Source organism: Malurus melanocephalus, unplaced genomic scaffold (genome assembly GCF_030028575.1).
Source record: "Malurus melanocephalus ecotype Western Australia unplaced genomic scaffold, MMel_1.1 scaffold_231, whole genome shotgun sequence".
Lineage (NCBI taxonomy): Eukaryota > Metazoa > Chordata > Aves > Passeriformes > Maluridae > Malurus > Malurus melanocephalus.
In genome coordinates this window covers 1,155,864-1,170,552 of record NW_026623463.1, presented here as the reverse complement: position 1 = coordinate 1,170,552, position 14,689 = coordinate 1,155,864, and the positions used below count along the sequence as shown (strand labels likewise).

Here is a 14,689-nt window from a genome sequence, read left to right as displayed (position 1 = left end):
AGAGAAACAAGTAATAAAACCGTTTTTCAGTATATTTTAGTTGTAGAATRAGTAGGACTAGCAATTCAGGGACAACTGAGGCAGCAAAGTGAGTGGGTTTTATGTGCTTTGTCAGTGTGCATCACATTAGATTGCCTGTGCATGTAAGCACAGAAAACGCTTTAAAAAACAACCTCTGTCAGAGCCAGTTGTGGTTTTGTGCCTCTATAGGATACCKCCTGTCATAGGTCTTATCCCCACACACCCTTATGTGCCTAGCAGGGAAATGAGTGTTTGATTTGATCAAAAATCAGTAATAATGGTGTTTTTTWAAATAAGTAATTTTGATCAAGAAACCCTTTGCTTATATTCTTTCCTGTCTCCTTTGTGCTGATACTTTTGCGGCTTGTTCTGTAAGCTGAACTGCAGGGACTGGTTGGCTGAAGAAGTAAAATKACAATGTTACAAGAGCCTAGTTTTAACTGGGATTGATTTCCTGATTATGTTTGTCAGTGGATTGCACAAGTCCTTTCATCAGAATAAGCAACAGGGTTTCAGGGACAAGGACAAGAACCAATAGAGGAGGGCAGGACCACCTTTTTGAGTGCATGGCATTTTACTACACGGATTCCACTGTAATTTTAAGTCAGTCTAAAATCTAATTGCTGAAAAAAGTACACTGCCCCCTTTCCTCTGTTGTGTGTCGGGGCCCTTCCTTATGTCTGCATTAGTAAGGTAACAGCATTTTACAGAAGCAGGGCTGTATCAAAAGTGTATTTCRTCACTTTTAGGTGTGAGCTAATTGAAACATTCCTGCAGGTTTTCAGTGAGGTCCAGTCTGCCAGAGTGTAAGCGACAGCAGCACTTCAGCTTAATAAATCAAGGTCACTTTGTATATTCAGCTCATGTTTGGGAAACAGTATTCCCTCAACTTGATTGTCTTAGATTAGTAGAGATGTAGTATTTGATTCAGTTTGATATAACAATATTTAAAACTTGATTGCCTGATGCTTTATCAAATGTCTGTCATAATGCTCAAGGGGAGTGATTGTTCAGCCCTTGCATTTAGACTCCTCATCTGACAGACCTCAAGCTAAAAGCAGGTTGACTCTTCCACAGGCAGCATAAGCAGAAGAGACACTTTTGTTAAAAGATTTTGGACCTCTGTAATAAAGGGGGAGTGGGATCCCTGTTACTGACATCCCAAGGATTTGCAGTTGCTTTTGGGAATAGAACTGTTCTGTCTGTTGTTTTCCATATTCCTCCAATAGAGTGTTTCTCGCACTGTATTTTGCATTAGGAAAATAAGGAGATTAAAAGTTAAAACGGAATAAATCTTAAGAGCCCAGGAATATTATGTAGAACGATACAAAGAGGTATAAGTATGTTTTATATATACGCATCTTGATGTTGAGATACACTTATGTAATGTATAAAATATATGACTATAACATATACAATTATGTGTTTATGTATCTACTGTAGAAGTTCCAAGTTATTAATGTTTTTATGTTCTCATTGCTTGTTGCAGGGTGGTGAACCAGTACCAGGAATTAGTGCAAAATGAAGCTAAATGTACTGTGAAAATGTTTCATAATTCAAGTGGATCAGTCAGTCATCTTTCTCCAGGAAAGGAAATGGAAGTGAGTTTATCAAGCTACACATTTCTTTTATTTGCCCTTAATTATTGAACTATTAGAATARTTTTTGCTATCCACGTTTTACAGTTAAATAACCTAAAAATGTCATCCTGAATGTATTTTTAAATGTGTTATTGTCATGATCATTCAGTATGAGTAGATTGGAAAAGTGAGGGGAAAGCATTTATGTTTTGAGTGTTCTGGTATTGTCTTTTAGCTGTTTGATGGGTGGGGGGGGTTGGCTGTGTTTCATGTAGATAGCTCCAAGCTTTTGTTTTAGCATTTTCCCTTGTTCAGATGAACTTTTCATAGAGCAGTATAGTAAAATGCAGCTGTGTGTCTTGTTTTGCAGGTCAGTAAACACAGAAGCAGATGGAGTAGCTGAACTTCTTTTATCTGTAGAAATTCAAATTATTTTCTCTTCAATTTGAAGAGGAAAACTTAAAAAAATCCAAACAAAAAAAAACAAAAGCAAAACACAGAAAAAAAAGAAAAAAAAAGAAAAAACAAACAGAAAAATACCCCGCCAAAAATATCCCAAAACAAACTCAACAACTTTAAAGTGTGTATGTTTGAATGCACACGCCTTTCTACATTTCCGGCATTAATTCTTGCATTCCCAAATTTTCATGCCTATTGGTATTGCTTTGTGTTTTCTTGMTGCTTCTGGCTTTGTTTAAGTCAGTACTTCAGCAGTGAGCTGTATGTTAAGCTCCTGCTAGTAAACAACATTTGTATCCACTGGGGTATTTCCATTGTGACATCTCTCCCCTAAATACCTACTTTTAAACTCCAACAGCATTTCTCTGAAAGAGGTAGTTCCTGGTGTCAGCCAGACCAGCAGCATTCCAAGGCCAGCAGTTGCAGAAAGGGATGTGAATGTTTCTGTGTATGTGTGTACATGTACAGGCATGTACATGCACATGTGTGTATATATACATCAAAATAATATAATAATTTGGGTGGAAAGGTACTTGTGGAAGTGAACTTGTGTGCCTGTTCAAGACCCCACCTAAAGCTAGACTAAAGCTACTTAGGGTACYGTATTTAATGATCTAGTCATCATTGGAATGGGGCATTTGTCTTTATTTTCAAAATCAAGAAAACACATTTTAATAGAAGAAGAGAAAGTTAGTCCTCAGATCTTTCCTCCAAAGATTTTTTATATAAGAAAGCAATTAGAAACATGTAGAGGGACTGTCTTATTACTAAGAATCAGTGAAAGCTAAGCTCACCAAAAAGGGTGATTYTGCATAATGCATAATGCTCAGATTTCAAAGCCCATGCACATTAATTTAGGCTCTAATTTAGTATTTAAATATTCCATTCACTATATTGCCAGCCTCATTTCCTAGTTTCAGCAGTTTGTGAACTATATGTTGGTTTAGACATTGCTTTTATTTTTGGATACCTGCTTTATAGGTAAAAACACAGACTATAACTGTGAATGTGTTTCACTGTTGAGTCTTTTGACAGTATCAGCTATTGGAATTATGGATTTAGGGTCTGTTAGAGTGTCTGAGAAGTACAGATTCAAGTAGCTGAAGTAGATTTATGTTCAGACAACCTGATCATTAGGTTATAAGAACAAACAAAAAGGCTGCATCTTGCCTCTAAAAACATGAAATTCTGGTCCCACTGAAGCCATTGGGAACTGTGTCTTGATTTCTCTGCATTCAGGATTTTATTGAATTTATTTGAAATCCTGCTCCCAGAATGAAGAATTCTGATCCTGTTCTTTAAGTCTGTCTTGCTTGAAAATGGCAAGTATATACAGAGTGAATGAATGAAATTATGTAACTTTTCAAGTAAAACCTAAATGTTCTTTTGTTTCAAGTGTCTGTGTCACTCTCGAACTTGTGAAACTTTCTAAGAAGGATTTCAGAGTTATGGAAAAAATTGTAACYCCTTAATTATTTTCATTGTTTCTTTGCTCAGTTGAAATTTTTACCAGCCCTTTCATGCTGCTTCTTGATGGTAAACACTTCATCTAAAGAGAGCTCACCATAGCTTACATTTTTTAAATTAAGTACATAAACATCTGAAATGTCTGAAAGGAATTTTGTCATAGTTTTGGAAAGTCTTAATACTAATTAATTGTCTTTGCTGACASCTATGGGGAAGCTGTCATCATTGCTGTGGTAGTGTTAATTTCTCTTTCCTCCCAGCAGCCAGAAAGTGTATCAGGCTCTGTTCAGTCTTCAGTACTGGGGAAAGGTGTAAAACACCGACCTCCTCCTATCAAATTGCCTTCAAGTTCAGGAAGTAGCTCTTCAGGTAATTATTTTTTGGCTCCAGCATTTCATTTTAACATGTTCTGTAAAACTGTTGTAAAATGACAGAATACCCCTTTAGTAAAGATTTAATAAAAAAATACTAGTATCTTATCTGTGAGAAGAGCATGTTTTTGTTTCTGGTTTTTTTTTTAATTTCTGATTATATTGTTCACCAAATTGTATCCTAATATTCAAGTTAAAATTTACTCACAGAACAGTGATGTATTTTAATTATGCTTTTTCAGGTAATATTTTTAGTTCACAACAGTCAAGTGGTCATCTAAAATCCCCAACTCCACCTCCTCCCTCTAAACCTCCTGGTCTTTCTCGGAAACAATCAATGGATCTTAATCAAGTTAGCATGCTCTCTCCAGCTGCCATGTCTCCTGCGAGCTCTTCACAAAGTGAGTCACGACCTAAATTCTCCATTAAATCTTAGGCTTTTGCATAAATGCTTCCTGAGATAAACTTCTTAACCTGTGGAATGATGAAGCTTAAGTGTACAGCGTACCCTAAATTGTATAAGTTGTGCAGCTTTAGGCAGGTCTCTTGTTCACTGTATGTATTTTATGTTTATTGTAACTGTGTTCGTTTTCTGTATATATATGTATGCACCCTCTGTGTATACGTTTTAATACATTTATGCAATTAGCATGATCTCATATATGAAAGGCTGGTAGATGATGTGATGAGATAAAATTCCAAAGTGTAGATCTTTTTCCTCCACTGTAAAAACAGTATGTTAGATCAATTTGCCTTTACATAATTCAAGCATCTGGTTTTTTAAATGTTATAGGAGCTGGTGCAGTTGTGTATCTATGTATGTATATAATCTGATCAGTCCCAAGGTGATGATGCAATAAACGATAACATGATTTTTTAAAAACACTCCTACACTGTTTTACAAATCATTGCTGATTGCAAGTGTGGTGGTGATGCTGCTGCTGATAGCAMCGTATTCTCAGGTGTTAAAATGCAAAGTTCAATCAGAAGTGACATCCTAGTTTAAGTATTTTCATTAACACTGACAGGATTGTTGTAATCATAGCTGTAGATCATAAACATTTTCTAAAACATGTATGCGTCTTGAGCCATTTTGTGAACAGATCTGTACAAGGAGGGAACCATAGCTGCAGCTTCTCAGTTTTCTTATGAATAATTGTATACTGCACATTTCAGTATCCTGCATGGTATTATAATATGCATTTTGCATTAAATAATTTAAGTCTGGGTAGCTCAAAWAGTGTAACTTTTCTGCCTTCTTGTTTTGTACAAAGAAAAAAAGAAAACTTGCAAAAGTTTTCTCCCAAATACTGAGTCTGGTTTTATGTTAGTACTATGAATTGTGTAAATCTGCTGCACACAGCAGTTACTTTAAGGCTCTGGCCACCATTCATATTTATTTCCTTTCTTTCTGCAGGATGTGAAAGCTAAAAAAAAAAACCCACAGCTCAAGCTTTTTGGGGGTTTTGCTTTTCTGTTGRTGAACTTTGCCTACTGCATCCACAACAAATACAGCTGTATGTGCTACATTTAGTCAGAAGGAATTACACAGTAGCTTTTAAAGATGCAGTATTATCCTCTGGTTTTTAAATATTAAATAATTGCTCTTTAATTGTTCAATATTTGGCAAATGGCAGTTTAACTGTCTGATGAAATTTGGATCAACCCCATGATTATGGAAATATTACAGGTTCTTTTTTAACTCTCTTGTTTTCCATGAAATGTTTTTAACATGATGCTATTGTGCAGGCAGTACATAGATACTATTTGTTTAACAGTTGAAGACAAAAACAATAATTAGGTTAAAATGGTCACTAAGAAATTGTTTTAAATGTTCCTGAAAGGAATTACGACCTAATAAACGATAAATTATGGAAGCCTTAATGGAGGATACAAATTGGTGTATGCCACAAGGAATGAAGCATGGAGGATCAGTTTTCTTTGTGATTATACTGCATCCTTAACAATGTGTGTGTGCTGCCACACTTGTGTCGTGTAGAAATTAACACTTGCAGTCTAAGAAATGGAAGAAATTGTAGTGCTAAGTAAGATTCCATTAACCTTATGATACATAAAGGACTGGCCTTTTATAACAAACTAGCACTTTTTATTTTTCTCAATGAGCAGGGTCTGGAACTCCTAAACCATCTACTCCTACTCCAACCAACACCCCTTCATCGACCCCACACCCTCCTGATGCTCAGAGCTCAACTCCTGTTACCCCTTCTGCCACCCCTACTCCCCAAGATTCAGGCTTCACCCCTCAGCCCACTTTGTTAACCCCGTTTGCTCAGCAGCAAATGTCTCTGAGCCAGGCACTGCCTGTAATGACCATTCCTCTTTCCACCATGGTAACATCCATTACTACAGGAACAACCTCCACCCAGGTCATGGCAAACCCTGCAGGACTTAACTTCATCAATGTAGTGGGCTCTGTGTGGTAAGTCTTTTGTTATGATGGTTTCTTAATTTGCCATGGGTGGGTTTCTTGATTGGTTGGTGGGAAGAGGAGATAGAAAGAATGTCATATGAAGACCAATCCAAACAAAAAATGGGATCAGATTTGCTTCTATCAATTTGAACAARCATTGAGGCTAAACACTCTTTGTTCCTTAAAATTCATTTAGTGGTTTGAAGAAAATAATAAATGCTGTCAAGAATACATTGTGTGGTATAACATGAACTACTTTTAGACTGAGGAAAATTCTGATTAAGATGGTCAGTGTGAGACACTGTGCTTCAATGCAGATATCAGCCATTTAAATTATTCAGCTAAGATGTTCAGCAGTTGGTCACTGTTAATTGGTGTTTTTTATAGGGCAAAAGGAGAACACAAGCCTGTTCCTTTTATGATAGTACAACCATTTTGAAGATTGTTCATCTTTTAATATTTCTAGAGTAAAAGGACCACTTGTAGTATATTATCCTCAGCTGATAGCAAAAAAAACCCTGTATATGCCGTTAATATGGAATGTATTTGTTATCGTCTAGGCAAAACAGGTTTTTTTTAAGCCGCATTAATGCTTTATCCATACTTCCATTATTTACAGCAAGCAACTGATTTACTTGCCATGAGACAGAGGGCAAAAAATTTTGTTATTCAGATTTACTTGTGCCACTTGGGTTTGATGTGTTGTTTTTCCTCTTCTACAGTGGAGCACAGTCACTGATGAGTGGTTCAAACCCTATGTTGGGCTGCAACACTGGTGCCATAGCCCCTGCAGGTATAAATCTGAGTGGCATTTTACCCCCAGGAGGTCTGGTACCAAGTGCGCTGCCCGCTGCAATGCAGTCTGCCTCTCAAGCAGGTCAGTGTGACTGAGTGGAAAAGCCATCCTTCAGACAAGGGCAGTGTGAAAACATTTTGAGAGAAAAATGGACTGAAGTGCCGTTGTGTGAATAGGTTGTGTATTTGATGGCTGGAGCTCAGCTTCAAGGTATAGGCTGTGTTGGAGATCATTTGAAGGTGTTTTTTGGTGAGCTAGGCTGGGAATACACAGTCAAAACCTGGATTGTTTGGTGTGCTCAGTAAGAAGTTTGAGCGAAGCTGCAAATTCTCACTCAGTTTTTATAATGATGAGTGCCAAGCAAAAGACATGATGGAACTTAGAAAGAGGCTTCACTTTTTAAATGTGTGGGGCGTTCTATTCTGGCCCTGGTACTACTTTATTCTTGTACAACAATTCGGTAGTTCCTTATTGCCTTCAAATGCAACTATATAAATTTTTAAAGCATGATTTAAATTATCAGTTTATTTTTTCTGAACATACAATATTGAAAAAAAAATGGAATGTATGATTGAGGACGTTAGAAGACTTCAAGGTACCRGTTCCTTATGCTAAGGCATTCAAATCTGTCTAAACCATATTGCATCAATGTTTATCTAAATGGCCTTTAAATATCTTCACTAAAGAAGATCCTAATCTTCCTCAGTAACTGTGTAAACTAGTTATCCATGCAAAATGTTTCCTTCTAATTACAGTGCATCCCCTGAACTGCAGTTTTTTTTTTCTCCTGTACCTTTCAGACATGAAATATAGCTATTCACCCTTTCTCTTTACCTTCTAAGTATCAAAACATGCTGTCATGTCCCACATTTGTCTTCTCTTTCTGATAGGTTGTATTTTTCAAACCTTTCATAATCCTGTCACTCTTTTCTAGACTGTCCAATTTGCTTACATCCTTCTTAAAATGTGATAACCAAAACTGGACACAAGCCTGAGCTTGGCTGATTTACCACTGTGGAGCACAGCAGAATAAATGCATCTCATCTATTTCACAACATTCCTGTTAACATTTCCCCAAATGAGGTCTGCCTGTTTTTTATCTGTATTTTTTGCAACAGCATTACCTTAACGTAAGAATGGCTTTACTGGTTTAGGCCAAAAATCCATCCAGTCTATATTCTGTCTCTGACAGTTGCCATTAGAGGATACTGAGGACAGAGTTTAAGATGAGGCAAAAGTGACAAATGCCTTGTCTACAACTGTACCTCTTCTGGCAATCTACAGCTTTGAGAACTTTCTCAGCTGAAGAATATCCATATGGATCTTTGTGCTTAAAATCCTGTGCTAGATTTCTAGTCTGTGAATCTTATCTAATTGGTTTTTGAAACCATTTATATTTTTGGAATCTCTACAGCATCTTGTGACAGTGAATTTTATAAATGTAAACTGTGTGTAGAGGTTCTTTTCTTGTGTGCTCTGTAGTTTGTGGTACAGATTATTTGGGTATGTTTGTGACTTACTGTAACTTCTCGTGTTCTTTTTTGCTGTATAGACACAAAGATAGTTACAGTTTTGTACTTGGTCATTTGTCYTTTTTTTATTCAATGTTACTGAATTTTGGACCATTTCTTCAATTTGTGAGGATCACTTTTAGTCTGATTCTGTCCTTTCAAACACTATCAGCCTCTACCAGTTTGGTGTCACAGATTTTTACAAGCTATGCTGTTACCTGCATAACAGATGCAAGCAGTAACCTGAGGTGGGCCTGTTCAAGACCTCCAGGGCTTCTGTTCAATAGCTTCTGTCTCACTGGAATGTTGCTCAGATTTGGGGTGGGATTGTGTGTTACTTCATTGGGCCCTTGGACATATTTTAATTTACTGTAATAACAGTAAAGTTTCTTAAAGGCAGAAGAAAGGATCACTGAAAAATAATTGGTGYGATGTTTTCCACAATTACCTTTGTGTAAATGCCTTAACAGATTATAGGTCACAGGGTACAGTGTTTAGTAGTGATACAGATTTCTTTGCATTTAGTCAGCACTTTTGCACTTTTGAGTCTGAGCAACTATGAACTGCATTATGGAAAATGCAGCATTGTATAAAATTTACACTTGTCAGTTTTCCAGTTTCCAAATGTCTAGAAATAGTCCCGCTGGMAAGGCATACTGCAAAATACAAATACAACTGAGTAAATACTCACTACTAATAAAAAGATGTTTTCTTTAACAGGCAGCCCATTTGGTTTGAAAAGTACATCAAATCTTCGGCCCTTAAATCTTCTACAGGTAATTKATATACTTGGACATAATAATAATGATAAATTTTTATCTTTCTCTAGAGACCTGCTTAGTGCTGCTTACTGCACTGCCCCACACAGTTCTTTGGGGCCAGTTGGTCAGACCATTTACTGCAAATTTTAATTGCTTATTTAAAAGGCGTAGAATAAGAGAAAAGCCTACTTCCATAGAGATACCAGGAGGAAATTACATTCCTAGCTCAGAACAAAGCAGATAATTCTCAGTAATAAKCTAAAGATGCTGACATTCGGATTCAAAATATTAATCCTAAAATTAGTCTTTCAGGATTTGCTTAAGTTTTCATTGCAGATCATTGTTTATACTGAAGTTACAATTGTATCGTATGAAACAGTGCGGTAGAATCACTCAGAGATTGTAGGCATAGAATGCCTAAAAGCCAAGCTCAGCATGCACAGGAAGGTGCAGTAATGGGTTTAAAGAGCTCCTGGTAATGGAAATGGAAGTTCTTGTAAGATGGGGAGTTTAGAAGGTCTGTAAATGCTTTCTTTGCACTAAGCATACATACAAATAGAAGCATGAGCAGATGTTGTTTATTATGTCAGAATTGTACTTAGAAGCCGAACAGGGACTGTTTGTGGAACTGGGGTGGGGTCCCAGACCTAGAAATCAGCTGCCAGATGCAGAATTGCAGCTTCAGTGTTCCACATATGTTGCACTATGCTTCAAAAAATTATTACTAGGTTTGCTACTTCCTCTTCCCACTCCTGTACACACTCCAGAAATATGGAAAAGGGTAGGCACAGGAGGCAGTTATGCCAGAGTAGGGCTCTTCTRTAGCATTAAATGCTTGTATTTGAGTGAGGCCACATTGAAGGACATCCTTTCAAGCTAGCTCTGCCACTTATACAAACCAAGAACAATTTGGCTGAAAAACGTGCAATTAAAGCTGGGGTAAGGGAGAGGAATCAAGGCCATTTCACTRTTAAAATTCAGTGGAATATTCTGACAGTGGAAACTATTTTCTATATATTATATACTAAATACTGGCATTTATCTTTCCAGTATCAGTACAGCATTTGCCATTTTAATTAGAATAATTAAAATGTGTTTTCCTATGGAAATACTTTGTTTGTTTTCAGAGCATAAGACTTTTTCACTAACAGCAACRATTGTAAACTAATGGATTGCAAAGGAATTACAAAACAAAAACCAAGCCTTTAGGAAGTAAATCACTATCAATACTATGTTCATCCTAGAACAGTGGGAAACTCAGCAGTTTGATTGAATTATGCCTTTGTTTTTAATCTTCAACAGCTTCCAGGTGGTTCACTTATTTTTAACCCACTCCAGCAGCAGCTGTCAAAGTTTTCTSCACAGCAGCAATCTCAGCAGCCTACAACCTGTAGTCCTCAGCAACAGGGAGAACAGGTGTGTGCTAACAGCCCTCAGTCTGGGGTGCATGGATGAAACAGTTTCTCCTATTCTCCCCATCTCCACAAGTAAATGAGCCACTACCCTGTAGATCTGAAGCAGAGGGGGAAGAAAGTCTTTCTCCTTAACCTTCTCAAACAGCAAAGACTGAATTGGCTCTGTTGCTATGGCTGGAGCTGGGTTATACTCCTTTAATTATATCGAGTGTAGAAAAACTGTAACTAAACACATGGCTGATCATTGTCTAACACTCTCATGAAGAGTGCCAGCCCCCCCTGTATGAGTGGTGTAAAGTCAGCTTAGTGCTATGTTTATCATAACTAACAGATACATCAGATGGACAGAGAAAAAATAGTCAGGATTATTACAGAGTAACTAAAACTTGTTACTGACACTGCTATGAGTTGGCTTGCAATCCTCACTGCTGTAGKTCAATATAATTTTCTTTACACTAAAGGAAATATCAATTGTCTTTAAAGCTGTAATCTTAAGACATATGTTCTACTGCTTCCTGTAATTAATGTTCAAGGCTTTAAACACCGAGCAAGTCTAAGTCTTGCTAGAGATCAATCTGTCCTCAAAATGACAAATTTTGAGTGGTCAGTTGCACCTTAAAAATCCTAAAATGCAGGTACCAGGTCACTACTTAAAAATCCTARCCAACATWGATGAAGCAGTTTGGGAAAATTAGCTGCTCTGCTTTTGTGTTCATCTTCCCAGACATGCAAGCCTTCTGCTTACCAAATACTCTTCACTGGATATTCAAGTTTGTCATCTTTTCACTAATGCTACTGTAAACTTTTCATAAATAAGATGCCTCTTTCAAATGTTTTTTGGTATACAGCCTCCTGTGCCACAGGCCTTSTTCTGGATTGTGGGACAGTTTAATAGGAAGCTTTCAGATTTGTTCACAGCATCCAAATCTCTGTATGTCAGTAGTTGAATTACTGGGGTGGGAAAAAAAAGTGACCTCGTACTTTGGTTTTATTTTCTAGACATTGAAAATCAAGGGTGTTTACAAAAAAGGCTGATGTAAGATAGTCCTTGATTTTCTGGAGAAAATCAATCTCTTCATTGGTTAAATTGCCCGAAGGAGATTCTCTCATACCTTGCATTATAGTCYAAGACTGGGGGTCGTTGGCTAAAATGAGCTATTATGAACACAAGATTCCTTAGCTTTCATAAGGACAAGAATGTATGTCCTCAGAGTGCTTAGTGGGAAAAACCTAGGCCCAAAACCAAAAGCAATATTCTGTGCTACCAACTTAATATAAATATGCATTCTCATCTCATACTTAGAGGTTTTCCCCACATGGTGGTTCTGTGACTCTTAGTTATCATGGAGGTGATGATGTGTCAACATGCAGTCTTTTGGTCTGGTTTTCCTAAATCCTAGTGGCACTATATCATACRGTTAAGCTAAAGAAGCGTTGTAACCCCTGGACTGCACCAACTCTTTTCTGACTGATAAGCCATGCAGTTTTCTTGAATTGTGCATGTAATGCTTTATTCCCTGGTGTTTTTCAATGCATCATTTAATTTCTAGAAGAGGTCATAATTCAGCACCCTTTGACTTCAGGAGACACTAGGTCAAACTCCACTAATGCTTTTAAGCAATTATGTGAAAACTACTCCATTCTGAAAATACAATTTTAAAAGCTGTGTTTATTTTTGCGAAATTAAGGAGTGTGTGGCACAGTATGAACATGGGAGTGTGTCAGGCTTTGCACGCTTTGATTAGGAACTTTGCACATGGATGGTTTCAGGGTCCGCTAAAGACTTTGGGGCTGGGAGTGGGACATGAAATCGTCATAAGATTACAGCTGTACAGTGTAGTCTCTGCTAGACTGCAGAGAAATTGAGAACTATGTGAGACTTCTGCTGGGTAACAGGAGCAATACCATTTCTGCCAAAACAAAGCTTTTTTGGGGTGTTCAGTATCTGTTCTGTTAGTGACTACATCATAGCCTGTGTCTACATGCACTGGATCACATAGCATTAAATATTTTTAAATGGGACTTCAGAAGTTTGCCTTCTCACAGGCCTTATTTGCTTATTCATTGATGCGAAAGCTGGTAATGAGGATCAAGCTTTTCATTTTTGCTAGGGGTCTGACCAAGGTCCATCCAATCAAGATCAGGCATTATCTGCCCAACAAGCTGCTGTAATTAACCTGACTGGAGTAGGGAATTTTATGCAACCTCAAGCTACAGGTATGTGCTTGCTGAGCCTYCTTTTCTAGTTAAGTGCTTATGTTGATAAATGAAGTTTGGTCTTAAGAAGTCTTACGTTAAATCAGAATGATTTACTGTTTATTATCAGCACATTATTATATGAGAAATACTCAACTTCTAAAGCATGCACTTCTCCGCTTTGTTTGGCAGTTAAGTGCAGTCAATTGATAGTATCACATGAAAATAACTTGCCCTTGAGACAAAATGAAAATGCAGGGAACTTCATGTCAGACTTCATTAAGGAATGTTTCTTTTAACTGTGTGCTTAACATCCAGTGTGAGAAACGTTTGTCTCCACAAGCACTTCATTATCTAATTACGTTCCAACTAACAGAGTATGTATATCATGTATACTTTATTCTGCACTGTTTCCAATTTGACTCTGAAACTAATTCTATTGATCCCCCTTTTCTTGTTACATTGTATTCCTATGTCTTCCCTCCCTGACAAACTCAACCTGACCTCTTTGACCTGCCTGCTTTCCCCTTCTCCTTTCTTAGTGTTGTCTCAGCTTGGCTCTGCCGTGAACAGACCTGGGCAAAGCCTTCCTCAGCAGAGACTCCAGCTCTCTTCTGCCTTGCAACAACAACAACAAGCCTTGCAGCAGCAGCAGCAACAGATACAAGTAATCCAGCAACTTCACTCTGACTGTGTTTAAAAAAAATAATAAAAAATATAATTCTTGGCTCCAAAATCAAAAATATTGCCCTTTTGGCTTTTTAACTAATGTGGTTATGGTCTCGCAAATTAAAAAAAAAAAACAAGCAAACAACAAAACCAACATTTATTTTGCAAACTGTCCTGCAAGAACTGAAATCTGTGGTTCAGTCAGCTTGGAGCACTGAATTTATTTTTATTTGTTTAAGCCCTCCACCTTCCTGATTTGCGAACATTCAAGGGGTGCTTGTGGCACATATCTAAATACTAATATTGCCAGGTGCCAATGGATTTCAAARTGGCATGGATGTGAGCACCTGGAAGTTGTAATGTGGCACTGCTACGGTCAGTACRGGGAAGCTCTGCAAAGTCTTCCTTTAGCATTCAGATGCTTTAGGAGAATATTTTAGTATTTTTTTAGCACACAGTCTCCTCTTTCTAATACATACAGAAGGTGTAATACATACACTGAGAAGGTATCACATTAAAAATGTACTGTGTAACCCACTCAGTGAAGTTGCTGAGTTACTGCAGTTCCTGCAATGGAAAGGGCAAAGAAAAAAAGCTGTGCACATACACGTGTAAAATGTTAGCTGGTGCCCTCAGCAGGCTTCTGTGCCACTGGTGCTGCTTGACTGTACCCATTGCCCCAGTACRTGGTGTGTTCCTTTTGTCAACCTGGTGCTTCCTCATTTTTCCTTCCTTTCCCCCTTGYTCCCCATTCTTCCTGATGTGAAAGCTTTATAGTCAACACTAACAAGCTTTTTCTCCCTTCTCCTTCATGGCAGCAGTTGCGATTCTTGCAGCATCAAATGGCTATGGCAGCGGCAGCAGCACAAGCAGCTCACCTGCATCATCAACAACATTCAGGCAGCCACTCAAAAAGTAAAAGGAAAAGAGGCACACTGGTCCCTCCAAAATCATGAGACTTACCTACCCCCCAAAAAACTTGATTCAAAGGGGATGTTTTTCAGATTATTAA

General features: G+C 37.6%; 1 protein-coding gene across 14 annotated transcripts in view; it reads left to right on the top strand.

The window, feature by feature from the left end:
- LOC130578535 (transcription factor SPT20 homolog) overlaps window positions 1–14,633 on the top strand; it is a 28,351-nt gene extending 13,718 nt beyond the window's left edge. For 2 of the 14 annotated variants that reach the window (XM_057374703.1, XM_057374702.1), the window contains exons 15-24: window positions 1,511–1,622; window positions 3,791–3,896; window positions 4,141–4,299; window positions 6,026–6,338; window positions 7,052–7,206; window positions 9,357–9,412; window positions 10,700–10,813; window positions 12,924–13,029; window positions 13,551–13,675; window positions 14,496–14,633. In XM_057374703.1, coding sequence (XP_057230686.1) covers window positions 1,511–1,622; window positions 3,791–3,896; window positions 4,141–4,299; window positions 6,026–6,338; window positions 7,052–7,206; window positions 9,357–9,412; window positions 10,700–10,813; window positions 12,924–13,029; window positions 13,551–13,675; window positions 14,496–14,633 — 1,384 coding nt within the window. Of the gene's footprint in view, window positions 1–1,510; window positions 1,623–3,787; window positions 3,897–4,140; window positions 4,300–6,025; window positions 6,339–7,051; window positions 7,207–9,356; window positions 9,413–10,699; window positions 10,814–12,923; window positions 13,030–13,550; window positions 13,676–14,495 lie in introns of all 14 variants that reach the window. The other 12 variants (XM_057374712.1, XM_057374707.1, XM_057374701.1 and 9 more) reach the window with 8 other exon arrangements.
- Window positions 14,634–14,689: the final 56 nt, after the last annotated feature.